The sequence below is a fragment of the Echinops telfairi genome, unplaced genomic scaffold, assembly GCF_000313985.2.
Source record: "Echinops telfairi isolate 266 unplaced genomic scaffold, ASM31398v2 ScPeMD7_3;HRSCAF=10, whole genome shotgun sequence".
Classification (NCBI taxonomy): Eukaryota; Metazoa; Chordata; class Mammalia; order Afrosoricida; family Tenrecidae; genus Echinops; species Echinops telfairi.
The window spans coordinates 3,510,380-3,537,790 of record NW_022103899.1 but is presented as its reverse complement, the minus strand read 5'-3'; the positions used below and the strand labels follow the sequence as shown (position 1 = coordinate 3,537,790).

Below are 27,411 nucleotides of genomic sequence, written 5' to 3'. Positions count from 1 at the left end.
ACTAATCCCCAGGCTCCGTGCTAGGCTCTGTGAGTGCATCGATTCTAGAGTGTTACTAATCCCCAGGCTCCGTGCTAGGCTCTGTGAGTGCATCGGTTCATTTCTCTCTCGCCACCACGCAAGGCAGGGATGGTTACTAGCCTCTAGAATGCTTGGTCTCAGGCTAACAGCAGTCCCTCGCCCACAGCCACTCAGCAAGTAGGTGTGGGCGCCAGAGTGAGAGCCTGTGTCTGTTGTGGAGCGTGTTCTAGGCAACGACGGGGTACATTTAATAAATGGATTCAAGAGAAAGCAATTACTAAGAGAATTTAAGCCATACATCACAGCACAAATTCCTAATAGAGTCAAACCTTTTCCTTGGAGGGTAGGATTGTTCGTTTTATGTTTCATTACTTATTGGCAGTGAATTATTTTGTCCCGTTTCATTATTAAATTTTCAAAAAATAGCAGTCAGAGGAATGGTATCATCAACGGTCCTCGAGCAATGGTTTTCCACTCCTGGCAGAGCCCCGGGCTCTCTGACTTGCATCACCCAAATCTGCACAGCACTCCAAGCCACCCCAGCCTGGGTCATTCACTGCCGTACTTCACTGAACTGGGTGCTGTCAAGTCACCTCTGATTTACAGTGACCCCAGGACTCGGCTCCATCGACGCTTCAGGGGCTGGTGTTTGGGAAGAAGATGGCAGGCCTTCCTCCTCGGAGTGGACTCCACCATTCAGTTAGCAGCCAAGTGCCTTAACCATTGTACCTCCACAGGGAGCCCGGTGCTGTACTCTCTCTAAGGATAATGTTCATAACAATAGTCTTCAACTTTACTGAGCATCTGAATTATCTGGAGCACAATTGGGGGGATGGTGGTCATGGAGGGGGGCATACTTCCAGAGTTTTTCATTCAGAATTTGCATTTCTACCAAGTCCTATGGTGTTTAGGTAGCTGGGCCGGAGACCGCCCTTTAAGAATTGCTGGTTTAGGAAACTGAAAAGCACCACAGATGCTGTTCTCTGGACCCAGAGCCAAGAGTAGCCTAGCCTCCCGGGGTGTCCGTGGTCCTCGCTTTGTTTTTATCTTGTGAACACTGAATTATTGACTACGTGTTCCGTTTGTTAGCAGTGCTGGTACAGGTGAAATTATGGCAATCCTTGAACTCATATTGACTCTAGTAATATGACTTCTGATCATATTTTTATTCCTATCCTTAGTTTCCCTTTGACTTGTCTTTCTGAACAATTTTTTATTTTCTCTGACAGGGCATAGATCTTTGGCATCTACATTAACCTTTTTTTTTTTTTTTAGCAAAGCAGGGGTGTATGTTCATGCATATGAGGGGACTTCAAAGGTTTGTGGGGTAGGGATGAAAAGCTGATGGAATTTTTCCATGAAATTTTTGAAGTTCCATCGCAAAACAAGAAAAATGTTGATGTATCATCTTGATTGCACTTTAAACAGAAAGCAGTAAACGTTTATAAGAGAAGTATTTTTCAAAAAGGAACTTACTTCAACGTACCCACCTCTGAGGCTACAATCTTGTGGAATACCCTTTTAAATTAGAGGTACAAGTCATCATCAAATCCTAATGGCTGATTCTCTTTTGCCTTGTTTACCTGTCCCACCATCGAGTCGATAGGACATTTTCCCTTTGAGTTTCTAAGGCTGTAAATCATTGTATAGTCAGAAAGCCTCATTTTTCTCCTGAGGTGTGCTGGTGGTTTTGAACTGCTGGCTTAATAGTTAGCTGTCCAGCACATAGTCCACTATGCCACCAAGACTCCTTGCACACTGCCTTTTAAAATCACTGTTCAACGCACACAGTGCATTATGAACAGGTCTTGTAAGATCTCTTTTAAACATAAATGTATATGAAAATAGATAAACAAACATACCAGCTGCTGTAGGACGTGTGTGTTAAATGTTTGACAGCTGAATGGTATTCAAATTTTTTTCAATGTTTCATCCTAGAAAAAAGAGAAAATCTCTTTAAAAATGACCAGCGTCTGTCGAAATGCCATATTTACATTTTCATTGCTGCTAAGGAGAATAATTTCATTAATAAACATAAGTAATCAGGACCTAAAAGAAATACCAAGAGGCGAAGCACCTTGTTGGCATAGCAAATTACACTTGGGCTACTAACTGCAAAGTCAGCAGTTCTAAACCACCAGCCCACTTGAGGAGGAAAGACGAAGCTTTCTACTCCCGTAAAGACCAACAGTCTCAGAAACCCCCAGGGACAGTTCTGCTCTGCCCCACAGGGCCCCTGTGAGTCACAATGCTCCAGGGCAGTGAGGTGGGCTTGGCTGGAGCCACTTTCCTTTCCTTTTGGTTCTCACCAGGACAAGAACCCGTACTGCCCATGAGGCTGATGTCTTTGCAAAACAGATAACAAAGACAGCTTCCGAGACGAATGGGAAACCCGTTGCAGATAGCATTGTTTTACTAGAAGAGCTCAAAAGTAAATAAACCAAAGAGATAGAAATGTTCTGTTCCTGGGGAGCTCTTGCGTGCGAAGAGGTGATAGATGTGACGGAAGGAGAGTCTAAGTAGGTCTACTCACACCTAGGCAACCAAGGTGACGGTGGCAATAGCTCAGGGTCATTAAAGACTAGGTGGGGGGCGGGGGCGGCCGGAGGGGGAGGACTGCAGTGTACATAGGAGTTTGTCTTTCAACTGTCCTCTCATTTTTACTTTATTCATAACGAATGATATTTTTGCCTTTATGCACTTAAAAAACACGCATGTATAAACCACCCTCTGATTTGGGGAACCCTGTGAAGCGAACCATGGCCACTCTCTAGGTGACGCGTATAGATCTTGCAGACCCTAACAGCAAGCAGCCCCCAGGGGAAGTTCTTCTCAACGTGGAGAGTCCAGAAGGATCCCCCGGGGCGTTTGTTCAGCACCAGGACCCAGGTCCGCCTACAGAAGGAGGGGGTGTGGGGGAAGATCCACGGACCCCTCCACAGAGACCACACATAAACACATTCATCGCAACCCATGCCGGTGCATGATTCAGGGACCTCATTTCTACTCTAATAAGGCTGTCTGGAAATCATAGAGTATGACTATAAATATTACAGTGATTTACACAACTTCAGCTAGAGAAAGGTCACTGTGGGGTGGAATAGGAATGAATGAGTGGGAATTAATTTGTAAGGAAGATGGGGTTTGAATGTCAATTTGAACAGAGTGAAAGAGAATTCAAAGCGCTAAGTAGGTGGAGGGTCGACAAATCTGAAGCCATAGTGGGAGAGGTGAACACCCGCAGGGTAAATGGCCCAAGCGAATGCATTGCATGAATTTCACACAAGACGAGAAGATCGGAAGGTGAACTAGAAGCCAGTTTTACAGAGAGCATTGCATGCACAGGAATTTGACTTTACCCAGCAGGCCACATTGAACCCTCAAAGATATTTAAAGGGGGTCTATGTTTCAATCTATTTACTATCTTTTTTAACAGCAGGCAAGAGAAGTCCTTACAGCTCTTAAAAAAACAAAATAAAACAACAACCAAGAGCTAAACTCACTGCCACGGAGTCGATTCTGAGTCATAGCGACCTTACAGGGCAGGGTCGAACTGCCCAGTGGGTTTCTGAAATTGTAACAGCAAGAAAGCCTCATCTCTCTCCTGTGGAGCGGCTGGTGATGTCAAACGGCTGGCGTTGTGGTTAGCATCCCAGGTCTTGCACATTTACATTCACTTGCGTGTTCTAAAACGTACTATTTCTGAATGTAGCATTAGCCCGTGAGATATAAGAGCGTGGTCATGATCATGGTATGCAAGTCTCCAGGGACAGACTCAGATCTTCCTTCGCATCATCGCTACCTGTGCCACTAGGTGGCTTTGTTGCCTTTTGTAGTGTCTGGTGTTTTATAAATGCGTTATTAAACCCAAACCAAACTCACTGCCATCAGGTCAGTGCTGACTCACGGTGACCCCCTGTGGGATTCCAAAACAGTAACTGTTGACGGGAGCAGAGCCCGACATCCTGGGCCTTCTCAGTCAGCTACGCAGTGCGTGCCCAGGTTATCCCGACGTCATTGCTCTTTCTCCTTCGGATCCCATAGCCCCCCCTACAGGTATCAGATGTTGTCGATGAACCTGTGGGGCACCTCCACAGCCCATTCTTCTGTACTTGGAAGCTGGTACATTGCTCTGGGATTAATAAGACATGGTGTCCTCCTTTTCCTGAGCAAGAACAACACCTCAGTTAAAATGTCACATTTCAGCACAGAATTCAAGACTACCAAGTCCAAATTAACTATCCAGCCCCTGTACAGAGCAAGTATGTGTGTGTATTTAAGCACTTATCAGTTGTGTGTATTCCTAATGTCAAAGAAACCATCCCTGTCTCCCATCTGGACAGAAGGAGCTTTTATTCCTACTCGCTCCCCCTTAAATCACTGCCTTCATACTTTCTTTATTTTACCATGTTGCCTTTCCAAATCCAGGGTGGTATCAGAGCCTGGGGATGCTCTGCGGGCTCTCCTGAGTGACTGTCATTGGCCCAGGGCCTACTCCTGCACCCCTAGAGGGCACGTTGTTGCTTCAGGATGGGCTTGGGTGGGTTGAGCTCTTTCTGTTTATTCTCATCAGTCCAAAGCTAACCCCTTGAGCTCAGTGAAGCCAGTTTCCAGTTTGGAGACTTCCCTAATTGGGTCCAGAGAGGACATTGTCTCCCACATTGGCTTGAGTTGCTCATCATTTAAAGAAAAGACTAGATCAATAAGCTAATCAGTACTCCCAAGTTAGTCGCATCATAAAGAAATGAAGGGAGCCCCTGGCTTGCCATAAAGCTCAATGTCAAAGGCAGTGTGACGTTTAGGGTGGACCCCACCCGCAAGTGGGACCAACCTCTGCCAATCACAGCTGTGCTCCCTCGACACCTTTCTCTGTTTCAGTGGTCTCATCCGTATTGTGAGATGACTGATATTACCTACCTCCTAGGTGGCGCTGCTGGGTGAGTGTTAGACTGCTAACAACAAGTTCGGCAGTTCAAATCTACCAATTCCTCTGTAGGAGAAAGATGAGGCTCTCTGCTCCTATTTCCAGGGTCACCTTGAGTCTGAATTGACTCAATGGCAGTGTGGTTGGTAGGTCCTTGTGGGGATCAAATGAGTTAATAGGTAGAAAGTGCAACAATAGTGTCTGGCGTGTACCAAGAGCTATGAAAGTATTGGCGAAAATGAGAACATTGCCATGCCTTCCACATCACCGTAGAAATCCCAGAATCCAGCGGGGCCCTGCCTTCTGCTTTTGCTCAGAGGAGTGAGGAGCCTTCTGCTTTTGCTCAGAGGAGTGAGGAGCCTTCTGCTTTTGCTCAGAGGAGTGAGGAGCCTTCTGCTTTTGCTCAGAGGAGTGAGGAAGGGAAGGGCTGTGTGGCAACAAGTCCGTTTTCCTTCGAATTCCCAGAGCAAGCCATCATCCACTGGCTTGTTTCTTCCCATTTTTTGAGCATCACAAAATGTAATATTCATGTGTCCAGCGATCTAGGATTGTATTTTCACATTTTTTATGGCCTCTTTGTAAGGATACCTTTTCAATTGTAGAGGAGGCAGTTTTACGACTCCTTTTGATAACCACTTAACGATTAAGACCCAAACAAAGAAGACCCGCTCAAAGGAGATCAGGTGCTCCCTCCAGCGCCAGGCCCACTTCTGGAGTGTTATTCAAATGAGCTCTAGGACTCATAATTCTGTGTTTTTGGTTATTGCTGCAGAAAAGTAAATGGTTCTTTTATCCAAATGTTATTTCCTGCCTATTATTCAGTCGTTGTTTTGGATTGTGGCACTCCTCTGATTTAGGGATATGGCACTTTATAAATATGTAAACGCCGAAGACTGACACTTGGAGAAGTTGACTTTGATTTGTTTTGTTAATATCCTATGACTAGAGTAATTATAGGCCTGAAGACACTGGCCCACTTTCTGTATAGCTACTACACAGAAGAGATAGGGAGCATGGGTCCCTAAGACAGTGAATTTGGCCACTAACTGCTCTTCCCAAACCTCTCGGAGTCCTGGCCCCGGTGCACACCTCCTCAGGACACAGGGGACTCGTGACTCTGTTTTGGTTTCTCTTGAAACCCGGAGAACCACCCAGGCTTCTCAAAATAGCCGAAAAGCAATTGTTCCTGAAAGGCTCGGGGGCCTTCTCAGCACCTACAAGTGCCAGCAAGGGTTTACGACAGGGCTCTGGGTGATCTATAGATGCCTGTGATTTAAACATGGATCAATCAACCTACTGGGAGGGGAAGGGGGGGGCAAGGTCAATAAGGATGGGTCTTAGTGAACCAGAGGTCATGGTACATTTTTCAACCTAATGTTCTTATTTCCTTTCCATTAGCATTTCATAATGAAAAAATGCCTGCATTCCTTAATTTTTTAGATAATTAAGTGAATTCAGTGCCTTTGAAGGGTAAATGATTTATAATGACACCAGGGGAAACCCTATTAATAATCTGTACACCAAGAGCCACCTAGATATTTCAGTGCCATTTCCATCACCATTTCTGTACCTTGGCTACAAAGGAAAAGAGGGCTAGACCTCCTTTGCCAATTCACAGCCAGGCTTCTCTCTGGAGACCAGAAACACTTGTGTCTTTTAGAACCCTCGTGGGGAGTGGTCTTCTGGTTGTACTTGAGTTGGAACAGGTTACAGTAAGCACAGATCTTCCCATGATCTACCAAGCCCCACAACACATGCTCGAGAGAGAGTTGTTCAGGTGCTTTAGCACAGAAGAAGAAGTGTGGCATCTGCCTCTGAGAGCGTTCCAGGCTCATGAAGGAGGGTGGAATTCACACAAGGGACATGCAGTGTGCAGAACCAGACAAAGAGATCCACACAGCTGCAGCCAGGCCCGTGCACAGACCAAACAAAGGACTGAAGACCAAACACTGGCTTCTCTCTGGGCTGATTTTTAAGACAACATATAATAAAAATCATCCTAGTTATTTTTTTTTAGTAAAGATTATGTAATCAGTACACTCATTTTCTTTTGCTCTCACTACCAAATCCCAGGAAATGACACAGGGATTATTTTTATGACATAAATTCCCCCCCCCAACAGTTTTATTGGCACATAATTGACATATCATACAATTCAGTAGTTCAATCGTTCAATCATATCAAGGAGAATTACTACATCCTTTTAGAGCATTCCTCCCCCACCCCACCTCATGGTTAAATCCCCTTTAAAATGAGTTGTATAATCACAATCAGTTCTAGTGCCCCCCCACTCCCGCCTTCATTATTTACTCCCCAAATCCCCTTTCCTTCCCTATCACCCAACCCCTCCTGTATCCCCTAAATCCCCATGTACCAGTTGTTCTCATTATGCATCCACCGTTCCTGTGCTCCCAGCTGGGAAACCCAAAAGTCAAAGGAAAAAGAAGACCCATGCCGATAACACTTTGGAAGCTAGAGAGCAGATGAAAGAGAATGAAGTAATTTGGCAAACCCAAAATAAGTCAAAATAAAGCAGTAATGAGAAAGGTTGAGAGGAAAGCAGATTTTTATTACCGGGTCTACTCCCCCAAATAGCTAACAGATTGGCTCAGTACCTTTGGAATGAGAATGACAGTGGACCGATCAACAGGAAAACGTCTAGGAAGCAATGCGATTCCCCATGCTTCTTCGGGAAGGCTAGAGCTTGCCTCTGAGAGAAGATAGTAGAGCATCTTAGGGGTAGAGTGCAGAAGTTGACAAAAACAAGGAATCAAATGAACAGTTACGTAGCAATGCTAAAGCCCTCCTGTAACTCTCTTCCGGATTAAGTTCCAGTCAAAAGATTCTGCTCTGGCGCGCATTTAGGTGAAGACCTAAGAGACTGGCATTTGGTGACGACCCCAAGGAGAGAGGTCAGCCAGACCTCCCTGTAGAAAAGGCCCCATAGCTTATGACAGACGCTTTTGATGGACTAAAGAGACTAAGACACTGTGTGCCTTAAACTACAGAAGAGGAGAAATGGGACGAGGATTAACCTCCTCCAAGAGGCAAGAGACGCTGGAGCCCCCACGAGACAAAATCAGACGCTATGCTTCGAAAGTTAAAGATGAATATCCAGACAAGAAAAAAAAGCACGTGGAAATAAAAACCCTATACTAGAAACTAAAATCTCAAGGATCAAGGGGGGAAAAAAAGATATTTTCTAGAAAATAAAGCCAAGTGAAAAGTGGATGGAAGAAAATAGGACTCTTAGTGGGAATTCCAGGACAATGAGCAAGGGGAAGAAGTCACCCAAGAGGTCCTTTTCCAAGCTTTCTCAATTTAAGGGGCATGATTTTCCAGATTAAAGGGCTCACAGCGCACCCCAGATTTTTGATGACGGTAAACTCACACCCAGGCACATTTCCGTGATGTTTCAGAACTCTGAAAGCAAAAGCCACTACAGACCCCAGGGGGTAAGATGAGAGGACCCGGATCCAGTTTCTGAAAAGACACCGTCACAATGCCTCAAAATCCAAATGGATCTCCTGCTTAGAAGTCCATCTCTAGACAGATTGCCAGTCGCATTCGATGCCCACGGCATAAGGACGTTTTCACACGCACCCAGTCTCAGAGGCATTTCTGCACCACACACGAAGGATGCTTTTCACCAAAATGAGGGAAGAAATCCAGAAAGGTCTGGGACACGAAGCACCAGCAGCGAAGGCCTCACCAGGAGGATGATGGAGAAACACCCTCCCCTGAGAGCTGTGCACCAGACACAGGAGCCCAGCCCAGAAGGGAGAGAAGTCCAGTAAGTCCATCTTTCAGGAGAGACTTCTGGACGATGGATCTGGTGGGATGAACCGAAGCGTTGGGGAGGACGCTTGGGAGGTGGAGCGAGTGATAAATGCATAGACAACTCAGCAAACCCTGAAGAGGACAAGGACTAACTCCAGAGAACACAAAATGCCGTCAGGACAGTCATCACAGCAAACTGCAGTGACTTCGCTGTGAACATCTCCGAAGGAAGCAGAGCCATGTAAACTGTACCTGAACAAAGCCATGATGTCATTATACTGGGGAATGAGAAAAGTTGGTGTGTGAGGCGACAGAGGTTGGCAGAGGTAACGCAAAGTAGCTGAATCGACCTCCTTAATGGTGGGAAGTCAAATACTGCTTAAAACTGAAAATAGTCAAGCAATAAAACGACAAGCATGTGATATTCCTACCTGTCATCGAGTCCATTCTGCCTCATAGATGCTCTGTGTACAACAGGACAAAACACTGCCCGACCCTGCAGCCTCCTCACCAGTGTGATTATGTTTGAGCCCATTGTCGCAGCCACTGTGTCAATCCGTCTTGTCAAAGGCCTTCCTCTTCCTCACTGACCCACCACGTTATCAAGCATGATGTCCTTCTCCACGGACTGGTCTCTCCTGACATGTCCAAAGTAAGTGAGGGGAAGTCTCGTCATCTTCTTCTCTCAGGAGCAGGCTGGCCATGCTTCTTGCAGAATCCATCTGTTTGTTCCGCAGTACCTTTCACACTGCCTGCCGACACCACAATTCAAACGCATCAATTCTTCTTGGGTGTCCTTACTCCAAGTTCAGCTTTCACATGCACATTGTGTTGGTCTGGGCTGACTAGAGAAACAAGTTCATAGACACTCATATGTGTATAAGAAAGAGCTTTGTATCATAGAGCAGTTGCATATTGAGAAAGCATCCCAGCCCAGTCCAGATCAAGTCCATAAATCTGGTATTGATCCATATGTCCGATACCAGTCTATAAAGTCCTCTTCAGACTCATGAAACACATGCAGTGATGCTGAATAAGGAAGATCACAGGCTGGTGGGTGGAAAGTCTTGTGGATCCAGTAAGCATCTCAGCTCTGGCAGAGTCTCCACGTGGCTTCTCTAGCTCTGAGGCTCTGGCTGCCATCAGCCTGTCTCCATGTGGCTTGTCAACAAGAATGTCTCACAGGGACTGAACGTGTGTCCCACCTCCAACGAACTATTTATCTCCTTAGCACCTCCAAATGAGGTCTTTAAGCTGTGACCTGATTGACAGGCCAAACTCCACCCCTTCACTCGTAAGTCTCAAATTGACAATAGATTATGTAACTACCACACATACGAAACGATAGAAAATACCATGCTTGGGTCAAGTGCACCCTATTCTCCAAAGTAACATCTTTGCTTTTAACCCCTTAAAGGGGTCTTGTACAGTAGATTTACCCAATGCAATGCACCCTGTGATCCCTGAACTGCTGCTTCCAAAGCACCTTACTTAGGCAAATACAAACCAAAATCCAAACTCACTGCTATCACGAGTCGACCCCGACTCATAGTGACCCTACAGGACAGGTAGTACTGGCCCCCTGTGTTTCCAGTGGACAGTAAATCTTTATGGGAGTAGAAAGCCTCATCTTTCTCCTGAAGAGCAGCTGTGATTTCTGGTTTCAAACCATTGACCTTGTAGTTATCAGCCCGATGCATAGCATACTATGCCACCAGGGCTCCAGCAAGTACCAAAGAGCTTTAAAATACCTGAAAATGGTTGCCTCGGGTAAAGGAACATTTTTATATCAGATTCCTGCACGTGTGTGCGCATGCGTGCATGTGTGTGTATGTGTAACTATCCTTGTCATACTAGCTGGCCTTTAAAACTCTTGTGCTTATATAACTACAATTGAAACAATATTTTAAAAGTAAAAAACTAAGAGTAAATTGCTCAGCATGAGGCTGGGAGCAAAGAGGAAGATGACTTCTATCAGGACGCTTGAACCTCCAAGCCTGGCCTTCCACAGAAAGGAACTGGTGTCTACCAGCATGCTAATATATTAAAATGATTTACAGTAGGCTATGCTGATGGATTTTTTTTTTTTAGTGAGAATAAATAATCTCACCGCTGTAACCTAGTGAAGGTGGCCTGAGAAGAGAAGTTATTCTATAATTTACAGCTTTGTCCGTTGCCCTTCCCTGTTATGGAGAAGAACCAGTGTTCTGATTTTAGCTTAAAGATGTCAGCTCCGTCGGAGGAAGGTAGAATTGGGAAGGAAGAATTGATTGTGTGGTTTCTGGAATGCCTGGAGTGGCCAGAGTCGGATTTAATTGCTCAGTCAAAGTAGTCCCAGGGCATAAATTACTCCCTGGGTATAAATTTCTCCCTGGGGTAATTTATATCTGGTGAATAGACTACAAATATGAATGCAGAATGATCTTGCTAACCTGGAAGCATAAAAATGACTTTCTTGCAGAGAGAGGCCTGAAGGAGACCACAGACCCACCCACTCCACGCAGCACGGAGGATCGCTGAGAGGGTTTCCTTCGCCTTGCGTTTGTGCGGGGGTCACAGGGTGACAGCTGCCTAACATGGCTCTTTTGCTATCCCTGCATCTGTAGGATGAACACTGTAATGATGCTGTCATGCGTATAGTATGAATTTTTTCAAACTTCCGCATTGAATCCATTCCAACTCAGAGTGCTTCTGCAGGATGCCCCTGCACGGCTGCCAAGGCTGTTTCTTTACGGCAGCAGACGGCTCCGCTGATCTGTCTCTCATGCCCGACGCGTCCAGGCAACAGGCTTTTCAGTGAGCGGGCGAGTGCTTTCGTCGCTGCGCCACCCGGTCATGCTAGCCTTTCAACGTCTCTGTTTTGTTCAATTTATCTTGCAACAAAACCGAGCTGCCGGGTCCTTCCCAACGTTTGGAACATACATAGAGAGAGAGCCTAGAAGGGACAGGGGAGCCAGACCACGTGATGCGTTTCCTCTCCTTCTGAACCGCAGCCATTCACATTCACAGCTGCCGGCTGCCCAGATGTTTCCTGCACCAGAATATATTGTGTGACCGAGGTTGGAGTAAACTAGACCACTAGGTATTCTTAATTCTGCTGGCTGGATGCAATGTGGCTATCTCATTTCCACATTAGCCTCCCTCCTCTTTTTCCCTCCATTATCATCCCCCACCCCCACTGCACACACAGCCCACCTTCATTGACTCCAGGCACCTGCAGTTCCAGCTCCTCATTCAGCTGTATGGGGTGTCAGAGCAGGCCAGGCCTGATGTCGGTGGCACATCTGATAAGCGGGGGGATGGAGGGAGCAAGACGTGGGGTTCAGGAAAGCTGATGAGCTTCCGTCTTCTGCTTTTGCAGGCAGCCAACATCCCCCTGGTGTCCGAGCTTGCCATCGACGACATGCGCTTTGACGACTTTTCGCTGGACGTGGACGCCATGATCACGGCTGCTCTCCGGATGTTCATGGAGTTGGGGATGGTGCAGACATTTAAAATCGACTACGAGGTAAGTTTTCTACTTGGGCTGATTCCAGGAGTGTGCCCCCCACACACATACCACCCCGGGGGCTTAGGGTGAGCCACTCTGAGCCTCAGGATTCCCAAATCCCAAATGAGGATGATGATGACTTCTCTGGGCAGCGGGCAGAGTGAGTGTGAGATCACACGTGGGGTTTGTGGGGTGGAAGGACTTGGATCGTGGAAGGCGGTGGGTGACTGGGGTGGAAGGTTGCGCTTGGCTAATGGGCCTCCTGGAGACACACAACACGGGCTCAATGGCTCCATTCCCATTGCAGACCCTGTGCAGGTGGCTTCTGACGGTGAGGAAGAACTACCGCATGGTTCTGTACCACAACTGGAGACACGCCTTCAATGTGTGCCAACTGATGTTCGCCATGCTGACTGTAAGTCCGTGTGTTCCGTGGCGGAGCCAGTCGTCTGTCCCTGGGGGGACCCACAGGGCCCACTCCTTTCACACGCCCATTTCTTCGACAAAGGGTTTATGTGACATCCGAACTTACTCGCCCCAGTTACGGCAGTATCTATTTGATGAGCATTTCAAAGCTCCACGGCTGTAAAATAACTGACACCTTGAGGCAGGCACAAGGTTGGAAAGATTGCTTCCAGTCCCGTTTCAATCGCTGATCTCAGGAAACTTGTTCTTTGACTCAGGAATGACTGTTTAATAGAGGATATGGGGATGAATACAATGACAGTGATCTACTTCCTCACTCGGTAGAACACCAAAGTGTGGAAGAGTCCACACGAGCCACTCACTGAGACTCACTGCCCTAAGGGGATGCCGACCCCTCGTGACCCTGTAGGACAGGGTAGAACTGCCCTGTGAGTTTCTGAGTCTGTAACTGCCCACAGGACTAGAAAGCCTTGTCTTTGTCTCGCCAAGCTGGCCGGTGGTTTCAAACCGCTGACCTTGTGGCTGGCAGCCCAATTGGTAACCACTATGCCACTGGGGCTCCCCATTGTTATCCGCAGGAGCATGCAAAACCTGGAGCGTGCTGATCTGACTGAAGAGCACGTGAGAAAGAACCGTGGGGTAGGAGGGTGTGTTCTCAAGGGTTAATTCTTTCCGGGGAGCGCTGTGACCTAGTGAAGGTGGACAGATGACTTTATGGAGGTAGCTGGCACAGCCTGCAGGCGCCCTGGTAACTTAGTGGTGCTATGTTAGACTGTGATCTGCAGGGTCAGCAGTTTGAAACCACCGGGCACTCCTCGGGAGGAAGCCAGGGCTTTCTACTCCCATAAGAGTCAGAGCCTCAGACTCTCACAGGGCAGTTCTACCCGGCCTGACAGGGTGGCCGCGACTTGGCCCTGCCGAATTTGGTTTGGTTTTGGAGGGCAGCCTGCGGGAGGTAAGTCCTGAAATTTAATCTAAATGTCTGTGGCAAAGATGGAAACAAAATCCATATCTGCTTACCCACATTTGCTGGCAGAAACCAGGTTTACCTTTGGCCCTGTTTCCACTTACATTATTAAGACAGCGTCAAGTAAAATCTCCCCCCACCCCCCCACCCCCCCAAATATATATATATTACTAGCTTGAATGTGTGGGATTTTTAGGCTGGTATTTGTGTTTCCATTTGTAATGGAAAACTTTTAAGTCCCTCTTTCCATAAGCCTTTTACATATTCTCTCCCCCCCACCCCCACCCTTCCACCCTTGTACACACCTCACACACAGGTTTAAACATATCTACTCCAGGAGCAAAAGAGAACTGAGTTCTGGCTTCTCATAATGGAACTCCAAGTACCTTACATTTTTGCCCCCAGATTAGAATTTGACTCCCAAATAGGGAACGCTGCATGGAATGCATTTTCCTCTGGTCTCGCCAAACGAAAATCATCCTCACGAAATGCTCTGCCCTGCTCTCTGCCTATTAAAATGTTACTTCTCCTGTAAGGCGTTGCTCTAATTTCAGTTTTGCCTCAAAGTCTTCCTCTTTCTCCCTAAGCATTAATAATTACTTACTTCTCTGCACAGTATCTAGTATAACACATCTATCTTCCTACTGTGTATTTTAAGTTACAAATCCACTGGGTAAGCGCCTGAGTTGGAAGAGAACGTATTCTCTCAACGGCCTTCGCTGATTTAGTCCACACCTGTCTCTGAAGGCCTCAACAGCATCTTGTGCTCCTCGTGCAGGTGACCAATAATTCCACAAACGAAACTGAATTGAGTTGAATCAAAGTATATGTAACATAAGAAGAAGGGACCCCCAAAATATGTTCTACTTGGAGACTTTGCTTATGGGGGAGTGGGTCCAGATTTCATCTGCTTAAGGACCAGCCAGGATGACCTGAGGAAACTGGACCAGCCTGACCCTCTGCAACAGTGGTTCTCAACCTACCCAAGGCCGCCACGCTTTCAGACAGTTCCTCGTGTTGTGGTGACCCCGTAGGTGGGTGTATCTGCATGCGGGCGGACCTGCCTGCAGACGGATAGAGGAGCGGTGTCTCGGTTCCTAAGACCATCGGAAATATGGTGACCCCTGTGAAAGGGTCATTTGGCCCCCAAAGGGGGTGCGACCCACAGGTTGAGAACCGCTGCTCTGTAAGGTAAACGTGTGGAGCTGCTAACCTTCAGGTCAGCGGGAGAAAGATAGGACTTTCTCGTCCCATAAAGAGTTCCAGTGTCGGAAGCCCACAGGGGCCCTTCTGCCCTGTTCATCAGGATCACTGTGAGTGGACGTAACTCCATGGCAGGGAGCAGACCCTATGTAACACGCACCATTCAAGCAGTCACCCAGTCACAAACAATGGTTTGAACCGCAAGGCTTCATTGTATAAAGTGCCGGTGTTGGTTGAAGAAAACAATGAACGAAACTACACTTCAGTTTTCCATATCACATCATACCCGGTCAGAAATCCTTTTCTGTGTGATGTGTGCATGTCTCTGGCTCACGGCAGCTATTCAAGAAAGACATTCTTAATGGACTGGTTTGGAGAAGCTGTTCATGTCTGGTGAACTCCCATCACAAGTAAGGAGGAACCTTGCTCCACAGAGTGAAGAGGAATGAATGGCTGTGACTTTTTGAGTCCGAGATGTCAAAGGCAGAGATGCATTTGTAAGGCAACCCTTAAAGGAGCCGGGATGTGGGGAGCTGGCGAGGCCGGAGGGGCAGGGGGCACTTAGGAGGAAAAGGAAACAACGCTCCGTTTTCGGCCGTGAACATGTCCTATCTGCACGGTCTGATCCTTTTCCAAGCGTGGCGGAAAGGAGAACTCACAGATTGTGTTCCCACGATGGGGACAGTCACACTGTCTGAATATAAGGGGACGGCTGTATTTGCAAGTCTGCACAGCATCCTTGAAGAGGCCTCTGCGGGAGCCCTTGTGGGCTTTCGCTTGTACTCGTGGGGTGCGGAGGGAGGCTGCAGAATCCAAACACGGCTTGGGAAAGACGACATTGGCAAATATTATTTTTTCTCCCTCGCTGTGCGTGGAAGACCCACATCTGGAAGAGATAGGATTTTCTGCTCAAGGAATGTGTGCTGAACTTGACGAAGGGCCCCATACGTTTACAGTGCCAACTTTCGTCCGTCTCTAGCACAAGCCCTCGAGCCGAGACCTGGTGAATCCGAACGTTTTCAGAAAATGATGACAGGAATAACTAGCAAAGATCAGGGAAGAGGAACCTTTATTTATTTCACTAGTGGTCAATTTTTAAAGTGTGGACCTATGCCGATGGCTGAGAGTAACCTACTTATTTCCTCCAAGGCATTTCTCGTTACAGGCGCTCCTGAAGACGCTGAGGTCTTTTACTGTTTGGGGGGTTTGTTTGGATGAAGTCGGGGGAGGGGAGGTTTTGCTTTAGTCGGTGAGAGTCATATTTTATTTTTATGTGTTGATGTAGAACCCAATTTTTCTATTAATCTGATTTTTTTTTACCATACAACTACTGAATTCAGCCTGGGTAACAAAAGCCAAAAAGAGTGTGCTGGATTTTCCTCTAGATGGCGCTCCAAGGCAAAGTTTCTCAGCCAGGGAAAAACAGGGTGCGGAGGGGGAAGGACTTCCCAGTCATCCTTGAAAGTGTGTCTTTTCTTCAACAACAGATGCTAAGGCATCCATATTCCCCACACAAAAGATTTTATATGTATATAATAAACAAACGCAGTCTCCCAGGAAAGAGCCCCTGTTCTCAAGATGGACCTGCTTTCTAATTGACAATGCTGGTGTTCTCCGGAAAACCCTCTATGCCACCTTAAGTCTGTGGTTGTGCCTTTTCCTAAACCCATTGTCTCTGGTAATGAGAAAAATGCATAATTGCCTGCCATAAGAGTTTGAGCACAAAGTACCTGAGAACCAGAAAGGTACAGATCTGAGCACCAGCTTCCTGACCTTTCGCCCCCAGATCGCATCCAATACAAAAATGTAGACTTAACTTTTTTAGTGTGTGTCTTGCTACAATATTCAAGTGCATGCCTAATTAACAAAGCAGTGTTCGTTCCTTTGGACATTTAAACAAAGCAAGACAAAAACAAAAACCATTCGCAGGATAGTCAATGTGACATGAAGTAGTGGGAATTTTATTCGCCGGTAACCCAATGGATAATCCCTCTGACCGGCGATTTCAAATTTGTTCAAATGGAGGCTTTGATGGTTAAGCTTTGCTTTTATTTAAAGAGATATTTAGGAAGCTAAAACATACCAATGACTTTGAATTGGATAAATGCTGCATGTGGTACCAGTTAGTCCTGTGTGGCTAAAAGGAATTAACTCCTGCAGGTGAATAATAAATGAGAAATTATTTTTATAAAAGACACATACACAAGGAAAGGTGTCTTATGCTCACGGCACAGACCGCGACAGGAAATGGCTGTGCATGGTTGGCGGTCTGGGAGATAAAAGGCATACCGCAGGACCGAGGGTGCAGACGTTTTTTGTTTTTTTGCAGACGTGTTAGCTCTGACAGCCCCTCCAAGGGGAAAAGGGGTCTCCTTAAGAGTCAGTGTGCTTTACTGTCCCATCAATGTACTCATTAGCACTTGGGGCCATGCCCTTCATCCTGTAGGGGTTCAAGAAAGATTCATTGAGCGAGTGAATTTAGTTTAGGGTAATATTATTCAGGGAACCACGCTGCTCAGTGTCCATGTAAGACAAACAAGCAAACCACAACTATACAATGATGAACAACTAGAAATCATGCTCTCTCTTCCTGTGACACTCAGGTTCAGCGAGGGTTCATAGAGAATATTATGATCTTGCAGAATTCACTGGATGTGAAAAGAGAAGAGAACACATGATCACATTAAAATTTATGGTGGCGCTGGCAGCATGGTGCCGCTGGTGGGGACTCACAGTTAAACACTAATAATAGCCAAGTATCACAGCAAACACATTGACGCCCCCTGACATTTACTGGGGGCTTCTTAAATCTTCAGCATGGAGGTAACATGTTAAAATCCATATTTGTGTTGTCAACGAGGTTATTTCCACAGAGAAGCCATGCTGTTATATTGATAATTCAAATGAGAGAGCAGAAAGGACATTTAGGGAGAAACATCCGTCCGGCTAGCCAGCCTGGCAGTAAGGTGCTATCCGCCGCTATCTGCAGTTTTCAGGACAGACCTTGATTTCCAGGGTAGAAAATTTCTTCTGGAAGGGTACTCTCAGAAGCAGAGTTAGTGCCCAGCCCCCACCCCAAGCAGGAGAGACGCAATTAGATTTGTACATGAAATGTTTTCACTCAATAACCAGCAATCCTAATCTCAATAAAAAGAAATCTAATTCCTTTGTCGATGTAACCTTGGAAGGGACAAAGAGACCGAGGTGTTTTATTCTGTAACAAAGTGGCTACAGAAAAGGGAATACATTAAAATCATATCAATAATCAGTAAACATCATTTTTATATTGCATTTCCTTATCGGCAGATGCACATAAATATAAATGAGTATCATTCAGTTTATAACTATAAATATAGATATGCTTATTTAGTATATAGGATGCAATTATTTGTAAACATGACTAGAGCTATATTTAAAGTAAATGGCAGTGTATACCATCATAATATAATAAAATCTGCATATTAGGAAGGCCAACTCGTTAATCTTCCTGGAGGTATATTCTGGTTTCGGGTGCAACTTTTGCCCAAATTTTCAATTTAGGGAAGGAACGTTTTTAATGGCTGTGCAGACCATCAGTACTGGACACTATAAATTAGTGGGCTAATCAATTTGAATGCTATGTTTAAATTACATTTAAGATTCCTGCCTTTTAATCACTTAAGAAGTTCTTATTTTTATTTTCTCTGGCTACCTCTCAGGGTCCCAATTAGGCACCCCATGTTTCTACCTGACATTCCCTTTATCCGCATTTATTTTGTAAAAGGAAAAAAAAAGTCAAAGCCGCACTTCATTAAGAACCCGGTGGGCTAGTCACCAAACATACGCTGGAGCAGAAGGATAATCCAATCCATTCTCTCCCGCTGCAGAGTAAACTCCATCACTCACTTGAAGCTCTGAACTCCTGAGTTATGGGCCATTCCCTTTCTAGTGAAAATAAATTCTCCCGCACCACCAGCCAGAGCGGGTAGTTTTCTTGGGACATGTAAATTGTAAAAGTGTGTGAAAGTAATTGCGTCCAGCGCTACCAAGAAAGTGCAAGCTCTGGCGCCTGGGCTGCACCAGCCCGCCGCATAAGGGCCCGCACGTGGTTCCCGGCTGTGGCCGCCCGTTCCAATATAGGATTTATCATCATTATTATTATTATTACAGTGAATTTATTCTTGATATTTTTACAGTGTTGGTGAACTGCTCAGACTGTCGCTGAGTTTTATGAGCCCAGCTCAAATCCTTCAGGTCGGGCGAGCCGGCCGAGCAGCACGGCTCCGTGAAGGCTGGAACCGCGGGCCAAATGGCCAGCTTTAATGAATGAATGAATGAATTTATTTTTTTATGAGTCTCGGGTTTAATTCTGGGCCAATGACGAAGACTTTGACGAAGAAAATGAAGTCAGCTTTGACGAGGCTACTCCCTATTCCTGACATTCGTCTATTTGGCCGTTTCTGAACAATTAATGTTCACCACGTGATCTGTTTCATTCTCTACGCTCACAAACCGCGTGTCATAGGAGATCTGATTCCCGAGTAATTTTTTTATATAAATAAAATAGACATGACGCTCCTAGAGATGGCCAGAAAGGCTGTCCACGTCCTCAAAACCACACCAGGGCACCTCTAGTCTTCGTGGTAAAAGGCAAATTCCTTAAGCATCTGCCCTTCCAGTGTGCCCCGTGTTGGGTCCCACAGCTCAGGAATTTTCACTAAAAAAACATGTCGGTGTAGTGTATGCTACTTACACAACTGTGCTACATGTATGACCTAAATTGAAATATAAACTTGAATTCTTTTAAGTCTTATTGCTCGATTCACTTGAAATGGCCCCCATGCCTTTTATGCATCTTCTTTGCACTATGCATCAAAATGTGGAGGCAGACTGGCTTGGGGCTGGCCTCATGAACACAAGGAATGAAATAAAGGGGTGGACAGTAGCCGGGTGGACAGCAGGCAGCGAAACAACGAAACTGTGCATGGACGGAGCGATGGAACAAGCCGGGCAACATATGGTTTCCTGTGGACGCAGGAGATCAACACGCGGAGGCTCGGTTATGGTACTCTGTACTTTCACACATCTTTTTAATTCCCCAAAAGAAAGGTTTTTTTAAAATTCTGGTGACAATTAGGTTAAAAATGGAGCCTTGCTGGGAATGAAAAAGGACAAATGTAGTCCCACCCCGTTTGCTCGGTGTCTGCAGCTGTAGCACACGGACCATGAAGGCTTGCTGCCTCGCCCTTCTGACACGCACAAGGGCAAGCAATGCTATCTGAGGCTGAGCGTGCGCACACCCCAAACACAGAATAGGTCTTCTCCCTTTAGGATAAAGGCCTTCAGAAACTTCTGCGTGCAAAAGAAAGTAATTCAAGTGTAGACATAGCATCTTCCCAACCTTAAGCTTGGCAAGCAATTGTAAGGACGTGGCAAGGTAATATTTAATTAATGCCAAATCAATATTTGGCCACATTCATTCTGAGAAGAGGGGGAAGCAGATTTAGCCCAAACTTCGGATTCCTGGTGGCTTAGTAGTTACTTTGCCACTCGGCTGCTCACTGCAAGTGTGAAGCCCGCGGCTCTGTGGGGGACAGGGGAGGCTCTCTACTTCTGTGACGAATTGCAGTCTCGGAAACCCGCAGGGACCGATCTACCCTGTCCTATAGGGTCGCTGGGAGCCAGAATCAACTTGATGGCAGCACGTTTTATGTGCTTTGGATCCTATCCCACTGCTGTGGATAATCGAACAAGCCAGAGTCCATCTGTGCGGGATGGCGTGCTCCCCAGGGGGGTCAGGCCGCTCTACCTCAAAATGGGGCTGACGTGCCCCTTTATCAATTCACTCGACCCAAATATGGACAGACAGAAGTTCTTGTAAATGCCGAGTGCATCTGAGCATTAAATCTAGATGCTACAATTAGGTCAGTAGGTTCTTTTCCCTTTCGTTCGTGTTGAACATCTGTTCTTGTCCCCCTTGTGCCTTCATCGCCTCTAGGCAAAGATAAGGTCCTTTTTGAAAAGAAAGGAAGCTGGTGGGATGGCCAAAAGTAGTACCAATCTACCCGTCAGCACCTCTGGTCAGAATCTCCTTCCACCCTAAAGCTGAGACGGCCCTCTGCTGGAGAGAATTGCCTTGGGGCATCATGAAGAAGCAAAGGAAATGCCACAGGAGCATGCTTTGCTTGCTCTTAGTGCCAGTGGAGCCCAGACATGTGCTAGATAGGTTTTCGGAAGCTGAGAGCAAGTCACCGGAGTGGCTGGACCGCCCATCCAGCCAGGGCCAGTGGTGTGCCTACCTTCTTCATGGATCTGCCCCCGGGGCCAGAGACAGAGTAGATGCTCACAAAATCTCTATTGAAGGAATAAATGGAGGGATGGACCCTTTTCAAAAGGTCAATATTTTATTCCCAGAGAAAACCATTTGATTAAATATGGATACATTTTTAAAATTAAAAAAAATTGTACCCACACCCATATATATGAGGGGGGCTTCAAAAAGGTCATGGAATAATGACATTCTCTTTTAATTCCCTTCTTCCACAATCTTCTTGAAGCCCTTGTATACAGAGGTCCCCTGGTGGCACTGTGGGATACACACAGGGCTAGCTGCAAAGTCAGGGGGTTCCAGCCCACCACCCACTCTTCTGGAGATAGATGAGGCTCTCTGTTCCCATAAAGATGGACAAATTTACAGTCTCAGAAACCCTGCCGAGGGTTGCTATACGTTGTAATCACCTCAATGGCAGTGGGTTTGGGTGCATGTGGAGGGGTGGGGTCGGGGGAGGATACATGAGAGGGGTTCAAAAAATTCATGGAAAATTTCTATTATCTTTTCATCCCATTTTTCCATAAATTTTTAAAGCCCCCTCTTATATTTACAGAATCATGTGTTGAGGTTATTATGTTTGAGTCAATTCCAACCCACAGAGGTCCTAAAGGACAGAGTAGAGCTGCTTCATGGGGTGTCTGAGACTGTAAATCTTTATGGGAGCAAACAGCCTCATCTTTCTTCTGCAGAGTGTCTGGTGGGTTGGAACTACTGACCTTGTGGTTAGCATTACAGTGTTTAACCTACTGTGCCACCAGGCTTCCATTTAAAACCCGGTATCTCATGAGCTACCTCTTGATGCACAACCACGTAACAATTTAACAGCAATTCCTCCCATGGAAGAAAGTACACATCAATTGATTTTTCCAGTCCAGTTACATAGCACTGTTAGCATAAGAGAGCACCTAGACCTTGAGTGCATGCGTTACAGCACAGTGACATGCACACAGATCCAGAACCAGGTCTCCTGGGCTCTGTTACATTTTAGTTGTGTGTCTCAAAGAGTCTCATCTACAAAATGGGGTAGAGAACAGCATCAAACTCAGAGGTTCTTGTGAGAATTAGACAAGGTAAGACATTTGAAGTGCTCCGAAGAGCACCTGGCATATACTTAGCACTGTACGAGTGTTGACTGTTGTTACTATTATTCTGAACTTCATTTCTCACATGTGCCAACTGTTTGCTACAGAGCAGGCATGTGGAAACATTTGGCTTTTGTTTGTTTGTTTTTAAATCATCATTTGTTAAATGATGAATCCTGCTGTTGGGATACCTTTGAGGGTTCAACAGAACCCCAAAGCCGAAGTCATTTTCCTCTTAGCATGAGAGTCTCCATTCACTAGGATCACACGGGATTGACTTTTAAAGTGTGGTACATCTGAGTGGTTTAAATTTTATGCTGGCTAATGATTGGAGGATATGGTATAGTCAATATTCTTCATAATGATGTGCATCAATTCTTCCTTGGCCTTCCTTATTCTTTGTGCAGCTTTTGCATGCCTAGGGGGCAATTGAAAATACCATGATTTGGATCTGGCGCACCTTAGGCCTAAGTGAAGTCTCTGCTTGATAGCTCTAGAGCCCAATGCAATACATCTTTCTACTCTTCGACTCTGTGTCGATGGGCATGGATTGTGGATCCAAGGGAAATTAAATTCTTGACAACTCTAAGGAGGCCCTGTGTTCCTGTAAAGATTGACAGCTCAGAAATCTCAGGGAACAGCTGTACTCTGTTCTATAGGGTTGCTATGAATTGGCATTAACTCCATGGCTTTTCGTTGGGGTTTTTCATGATGTTGCTTATCAGTCCAGTTGTAAGAATCCATGTACACATGTATGTAATCTATACCGAAGGCTATATCGTCGTTGATCTTTATCATGAAGTACTTCAAGTCCTCTTTACTTTCACTCAACAAGTTCATGTCATCTTATATCACAGGTTGTTCATGCGTCTTCTCTAATCCTGATGCCATATTCTTCTTCATATAATCCAACTTTGCTTATTTGATCAGTATATAAATCAAATAAGTATGGTAAGAAGATACAACCCTGAAGCATACCTTTCCTGATCTTAAACCACATAGTATCCCATTGTTCTGTTTGTACAAGTGCCTCTGCTTCTAGGTCCAGATTCCACATGTGCACAATGAAATGTTCTATAAATCCCATTCTATGCAATATGATCCTTAATTTGTTATCCACATGGTTGAATGCCTTTGCATAGTCAATAAAATATTGGGAAACATCTTCCTTATAGTCTCCACTTTAGCCAAGACCCCAAAACAATGATCGTCTCTAGGTAATCTAGGAACCACCTGAATCATTCCTTTTGCTTTCAGTCCTTTGGAGCTCCAGCCACTTTATGCTCCAGTGGTTAGGGGAGGTTGTTGTTGTTGTTGTTAGGTCTGACAAGTCCATTCGCAGTCACAGTGACCCATTTACAACAGAAGAGAACACAGTCCTCACAGCCATTGCTATATTTGCACCCATCGTTGCAGCCACTGTGCAATCCATCTTGTTGAAGTTCTTCCTCTTTTTCCCTAACCAACAAAGGGCTGTCACTGGAGGCCTCTCAGAAGGTAGTCAGAAGCCTTTGTGGAGTGGACAAAGTAAGAACTAGGTCTCTGGACCTCAATGATCTCTTCCCCTCAGTGTGTAACTGCTTGATATTGCTGATGTGGACTGTGAGGGAATACAAGTGAGAAGATATAGTAAGCTAATTTAAAGCTCTTTTGGGGGGATCAAGAGCAGGAAAGGCATCATTGTATTTGAAAAATGATTGAGAATAAACTAGAGTAGTCGAGGACGGTATAAATGCATTAAACTACTCTTCCTGCTCTTCTCTTTTGAAAATAATTTGTCTCCAGCATTCGTTTGAGTTTTCCTACTCAATTTGGGTTAAAGAAGGTCTGAAGGGCTAGAGGAAGATGGATGAGGAGGTGGAGGGGCAAATGGACAGTTAGTGGCAGTGGAAACTTTTCAGGCCTGATGATTTTCAAAAACCATTTACCAGGCAGCTTTAAATCACCGTCAAGAGGTAGGTGCTGCTTCAGTAATTCAGGTATCGCAGGCGAAAGAGGTAAATATGTTCTATGGGACTGTGGCTGTGCTTTACTTCAGGGATTTTTTTTACTCTGACTCATCCTAATAGAGGTCTGGGGTCTTCAAGCTCCATACGATTAGAGAACATTTTCCAGGAAGAGGGTCCATTGGACTTTCAACAAATTCTAAACAGCATCCATGATAAAAAATAGTTTAGTTTAAGAGGCAGAGGGGAGCAGCGAGGAAAGGTGACTGCGCAGAACATTCTGGAAAAATATGTTTGACCATACAATGGTTGAAGATTCATGCCTTGAAATTAATTTGGATTTTTATCTTGAATGTATGAGATGGCATTATATTTTTAACTTCTAATTAAATGTTTGATAGAATTGCTTTATTTTCACATCCCATGCCTAGTCTTACTCTTTGGATTCGGCAGCTAGTTCTAGTCCATAGCACTTTCACATGCAAAATCTCTCTAGACCTCAGTGCCCTTTCATTGCTGTTTACAACACTTACCTCCCATGGGGTCGGAGACAATTATTTTGCCTTTGGTAGACTTTCAGGATTTGCTTTGTATTAGCAAGATCTAAACCAACAAAGTTGACTCATAGTTCCAAGGTTACAGCTAAAGATATTTAAACCCCATTCTCCCATCAAAATTCAGCCCCCAAGATACCAGAAGAACAAGAAATAGACTGAACTTGTACCTCCTGGAGCCTTAGCATATGAAGGCAGAATGTGGAAGGATGAGCGGTTTATATTTAGTAGAAAAGAAGGCCAAATCCAAGTGTATTTGTGAGTGAGGAGTGGGTAAAGGGGTCGCAGGTGAGAAACAATGTCCTCTAAAACTCACCATTGCTCAGAAGCCGGGAGCATCAGATACTGCCCAAAAAAATGTGGTTAAGGTGGGGCCAAGGGGTGATAACAACCATGAGTATTCAAGTCCCTGTCCAATCTCCATGTCGTTAGATTACTCTTCTTTCCCCAGCTCTACAGGAAACCAGAGAATCTACCAGAGAAGCTGAACCCCAGACTGGGGGATATCAGCAGAGGAAAATAGAGGGAAAGGAGATGTTCACTGAAAACTAGACTACTAAGCAAAATATACAGATTGGACTTCCTAAATATAGAAAAACACAGTTCTCTTTGCATGGAATTCCAGCATCCAAAATTTCCCCAGCTCTAGGCAACAGACTAAAGTTTACAGAGAAAGGGAGTTATTGACAGTTGAGGATCCCCAGCAAATGACCAGCCAGATGCATGGTCACCTTGTAATAAAGCACAGCAGTCTATTGGCAACACCCAGTGTGTTTAGTGAGTGTGTTAATGTCTTACTCTTAACTATGACTAACCAACCAAGGATTACTAGATGCTTTAGGGCAGACTCCAAGCAGTGAAAATAATGAGTTTAGAGGAAACCGCTCAGAGAGCAGAAGGCTGGTTCAAAGCAACAATGACACCTTCAGGAACATACGATTCTCTAACCACAAAAGAAGACGTGCATGCTGTTGGAAAAGGAGCCGACAATAAGAAGATACTTGCACACTGAATAATCTTCCTCTTGGAAAGTAAGAGGGAAAATATCAAGGTAGATAATGGGAAAGAAAAGAAAAGAAATGAGGAAATCAAGATGGCAAGTCCAAGATTCAACCAATTAAAGTCCCAATCAAGTAGATAAGAAAAAATAGTGAAGCAGAAACTAAAATACTGATTGTACGAAAATTGTCCTGAAGATCAACCTCCAGAATGAAAAGGCTCACCAAGCACCGTGAATGGGGTGGGGGTCGAGGGAGTTCTAAATCAAAGGATACCTTGGTGAAATTGCATCGTGCTATGGATAGGGGGAACATGCTAATGCACAACATATATAACTGTGAGAATAAAGACATGTTCAGCCACTCAAAGCCTCAAAAATTTCTACCCTAGTTTTAAAAAATTAACACATTTTTTTCATGAAGCCCCAGACAGAGGTGTTCCTCAAAATGAAGGCATCAACAAGGAAAGAGCAGAGGACTGCAGGGATAGGAGACCAAGCCCAGAGAGGAAAGAGAAGCACCTGTGATTTGGGGGCAGGAAGTGGGGAGGCGTTGAATCCAGACCAAAGAGCAGCATCAGGACTTTACAAGAGAGCCCTGAAGGTGTGATGGAGTCTAAGGGATCTAAAAGCTTGATCCCATTTCACCTGGTTTCGCAGGGGCATTCTACAGAGTTGGACAGGGCATGAGAGGACTTAGGTGTTCAAAGGACTCTTAACTCAGGAAATGGAAATGCTAACATAAGAAAGGAAGCACAGTCATGGAACTGCTAGTTGGGTAAGCAGTGAATAATAGAGGCAAAGTAGAAATACAAAAAGGAAAACAATGAGTGTGAGTATAAGGGCAGTATGAGAGAAGAAAGGGTGTGTGTAGGTGAACATAAATCCTGACCCATCACCAGCTATCAGTGTTTAAAGGCAGATTCTGGCACAAGTGTGCTGGAAGTCAGCCAGTCTCTGCCACCTAAGACTTGTGAGGGCTATGCACGTTGCTATAACATCCCAGAATTGTACATGGAGAAATTCCCAAATTGGTGCATGTTGTGCTGGGTATAGTCTCAACAATAACAAAATTTTTAAAAAAATTTTCCCCATAGTTGCTCTATTTATTTATTTTAAATCATTTTATTGGGGGTGCGTACAACTCTTATCACAATCCACACATACATGTTCCTCAGCTATAACTGGGAACCAAAGTGGCTGCCTCACAGTGCTATTATGAGAATTAAATACGTTAGATAGCCACAGAGCTCTTAGGAGAGTGCCTGATACATGGGAAGAATGATACAAGTATTTACTGAACAACCAAGTGCTAATGATATGTACATACCATAGAGAATTACTTTGGTAAATACTTATCACATTAGGTTTAAAAAAATAACACAAAAAGTGCCTGTCTTCCCAGGGGATCAGAAAAAAAGGAAGATTAAGGAACTAATAATTTGAGTTCTAGGTTCGATTTGAATTTTATAAAAACTGTTCCAAGTGCTTTTAAATTTTTTTTAGTTTGTGTTTTGAGAACGATGAGGGCAAAAAATGTACACGTGCTTGACCCAATGGATGTATGTGTGGATTGTGATAAGAGTTGTACGCACCCCCAATAAAATGATTTAAAATAAATAAATAGAGCAACTATGGGGAAAATTTTTTTTTTAATTTTGTTATTGTTGAGACTATACCCAGCACAACATGCACCAATTTGGGAATTTCT

The 27,411-nt window shown here is 45.1% G+C and overlaps 1 protein-coding gene across 1 annotated transcript in view; it reads left to right on the top strand.

The window, feature by feature from the left end:
- The window catches only part of PDE11A (phosphodiesterase 11A), a 441,211-nt gene that overhangs the window by 316,561 nt on the left and 97,239 nt on the right, over window positions 1-27,411 (top strand). The window contains exons 11-12 of the mRNA XM_004701714.1: window positions 12,087-12,233; window positions 12,523-12,630. Of these exons, the coding sequence (XP_004701771.1) occupies window positions 12,087-12,233; window positions 12,523-12,630 (255 nt within the window). The remainder of the gene's footprint in view (window positions 1-12,086; window positions 12,234-12,522; window positions 12,631-27,411) is intronic.